The following is a 2,944-nucleotide window of genomic DNA, read 5'->3' as shown; positions in this document are numbered from 1 at the left end:
CATACAAAAACAACAAAAAAACAAACAAAAAAAAAACAAAAAACAAAAAACAGAAAACATTTGCAGCCCTACTGGCATAAGGCTTACACGCTTCTTTGAGCAACACATTTTACAAATGTTCTCATCAATCAGTAAGAAGAAGAAGAATGTTTAGGAGCTCAGTTGAAAAGGGGGAGGTTCACAGAAATATAAAAATGAAATTGATCAATAAGCATATAAAAGAGAGGCTTGCTCAATTTCATTCAGAATTAAAGACATGCAAGTAAAAGGAAAAAAGAGATAACTTCTCTGCAAAGAAACAAAACTCACTGATGGTGAGGGCCTAGCAGAAAGGGCAGGCTTCTAAACTGTTGGTGGGACCACACACTGGGCCGGCTTCTCTGGGGCCATTCTTGGCACTGTTCATCGTAGTAAACAATGCCCCTCACGTTTGATTAGACAGTCCCCCCCGCCTCCTGTATTCACACAAGTCAACAGGGAAGTGGGTATACATACTGTGGTGGTAATGAAAATCAGAAAAAAAAAATCAAGCTGTCTATGATTAAGAAATGAACTAATGAGATTCTGACAGCTGTCTGGATAGATTGTCATAGAATGATCCGTGCACATTCCTTTAAGTGTGTACCTGCATCAAAGAATCAACAGAATGAGGTGACTCTGCCTCTGCTAATAAGGGAGTATTTCCAAGACATACTATGGAGGGAATAGCAAAAAGGGTATAAAAATAGAATAACACATAAATAATTAAGCCTTTTGGAAACTTTCTGTTCTTCTACCATTTTCTTTTCTTTCTTTTTTTTTTTAAAGAAGAATGTAGGGACTAACACACCCTTTTAATATGTTTTTAAATATTTTTAAGGTTTAAAAAGTGTTTAAAGTTTGTAGTTCCTAGTAGGAAAACATTATCTGAATGAATACCCTAAATGGCAAACCATTGTAGAATGTTTCAGTTGCATGGGGAGCAGAGGGGTAGGGATTCTCTTCACAGCACCCCAGCTTTCTTCATGAGAAGGTCGGAGGTACACTGGTTTGTATTATTGCGACATCCATTAGGTGATCGAAGTTGCTTTTCCTTCAGCAAGGGCTTTATTTGTCAGAAGGGCATTATGCTTGACCTCCAAATTTGGCTGACAATTTACTGATGAGATTCATAACCTTTGGGTTGCTCTGATATTTTGACATATTCGCTGGGTTCTGGGCCACATCCTGGAAGGCCACCATAACTTCTGGATCCTGCATGGCTGCAAGAACTTCCGGATCACTAAGAATTTCATTGAGCCCAGGCATTCCTGCCATTCCAGGCATCCCCCCTGCCATTCCAGGCATTCCTCCAGGAAAATTACCGGGCATTCCCCCAGGAAAGCCACCTGGGAAAGAGCCATACTGAGCTCCTGATTGTCGTCTGGCTTCTTCCTCCCTCTGGGCTCTCTCGTGTTCTTCCCGAGCCTTCTTAACCCTTTCTATTCTTTCTTTGATCTCTCGCTCTTCACGTTTTCGCTCGTATTTTCTCCGATGTTCAGCAATTTTCTGGGCCCTCGGTTGAACTTCTTTCAGCATCGCACTAGCATCTTCATCATAATCCAGTTTGCAAGCAAGGGCAAGATCATGTGCTGCTTCTTCCCAATGGCCCAGAAATCTATGTGCTTTCCCGCGCCACTTATAAGGCTGAGCTGAATCAGGATTTATTTCAATAGCTCTGTCACAGTCTCGAATGGCAGCATTTGGCTTCTGTAATTTGATGAAGACACTGGCTCTCTTGGCATACAGAATGGCCAAGCGAGGATTTAGTTTGATGGCATCTGTGAACAAGTCAATGGCTTTCTGTAGTTCACCATCATTTAGGGCATCAATGGCAGCCACTTTTTTATCATTTGCCTGATCCATCATTTCCTCGGTTATCTCTGCATTTTCATCTCCCATTTCTTGAGGGGCATCGGTATCTGGTTCAATCACACCTTCATTGTCAATTTCTAGATCACTCTCCTCACTTGATGGTTCATCTGTCTTTATGTTTTCCTCCGCCTTCTTACTATCTGGTTTTTCTTCCTTGATACTGTCTTCTGATTTAGTTTTATGAGTGGCAGGTGGTATTTTACTCCCCATGCTCTCCACCCACTCCCGCAGGAAATGCATTTCCTCGGTGTGCAGAACGCTCGGATCCTGCTTACACATTTTCACGAAAGCCCGAAGCTCGCTCACTTTGCGGGGGTCCATGGTCCAGAGGCAGTGGCAGGTGGCAGGCGCGGCTGGGGTTGCGACCCGATTCCAGGTGCGGGTACTAGCTCAGCGTGATCGTGTAGAAGGGGCTACCATTTTCTTTATGTTTTATTTTTGCTTTTGGATTTTCTTCCTTCCTCATTACCAGGTGCGAATAAGGATCCCTTCAATCCAGGGCTGGGTGGCGCACAGACTGACATGCCTTCATCTTTTTGTCCTCTTAACTGTTGGGTCCAGCCTGTTTTTCCCAAGTTGGCTGACCCATGTGGTAGAGCATTGTCATCTGGGGGGTGACTGGAAGTGGCTGCCCCTAGGACAGCCTGCATTCCTTCTTGCACAGTGAACAGATGCTCCCCTGATTTCCCTGTTCAGTGCTTCTCCAACACCAGCCCCCCACCCACACACCTGGAGGACCTGTGTGGGAACATGGTGGCCCCTCCTCAGAATTTCTGACTTGGGAGGCCTGGGGGTTGGCTAAGGGTGTCATCTCCAAGAAGTTTCCAGGCGACACTTGTGTTCCTGGTCCTGGGCCCCACATTGAGTCAGTTCCCTGAGATGAAAAGCTGGGCTTTTCCTGGATCTCTCCAGAGCACCTTTCTGGGCACAGAACTAATACTTAGTTTCCCTGATGTATGACTGTATTAGATAATCCCTAAGATCTTAAGCAGTGGGAAGTCCTAAGAGAAGCTTGCATGTACATCTTGGCTTGACCTTGCTGGCAGGAGGA

At 44.7% G+C, this 2,944-nt stretch overlaps 1 protein-coding gene across 1 annotated transcript; it reads right to left on the bottom strand.

Moving 5' to 3' along the window:
• Positions 1–1,067: 1,067 nt before the first annotated feature.
• Positions 1,068–2,240, bottom strand: LOC123391604 (hsc70-interacting protein-like). Its single transcript, XM_045078470.1, has one exon. It carries the CDS (start codon positions 2,212–2,214, stop codon positions 1,105–1,107), a length of 1,110 nt encoding a protein of 369 aa, XP_044934405.1. The 5' UTR covers positions 2,215–2,240; the 3' UTR covers positions 1,068–1,104.
• Between the last annotated feature and the right edge of the window lie 704 nt (positions 2,241–2,944).

Source organism: Mustela putorius, unplaced genomic scaffold (assembly GCF_011764305.1).
Source record: "Mustela putorius furo isolate JIRA1106 unplaced genomic scaffold, ASM1176430v1.1 tig00000253_pilon_pilon_pilon, whole genome shotgun sequence".
NCBI classification, from domain to species: domain Eukaryota; kingdom Metazoa; phylum Chordata; class Mammalia; order Carnivora; family Mustelidae; genus Mustela; species Mustela putorius.
This window is presented reverse-complemented; position numbering and strand designations above follow the sequence as displayed.

Excerpts from the sequence above, each read along its gene's own strand:
- LOC123391604 (XM_045078470.1), bottom strand. The coding sequence starts at position 2,214 with ATGGACCCCCGCAAAGTGAGCGAGCTTCGGGCTTTCGTGAAAATGTGT.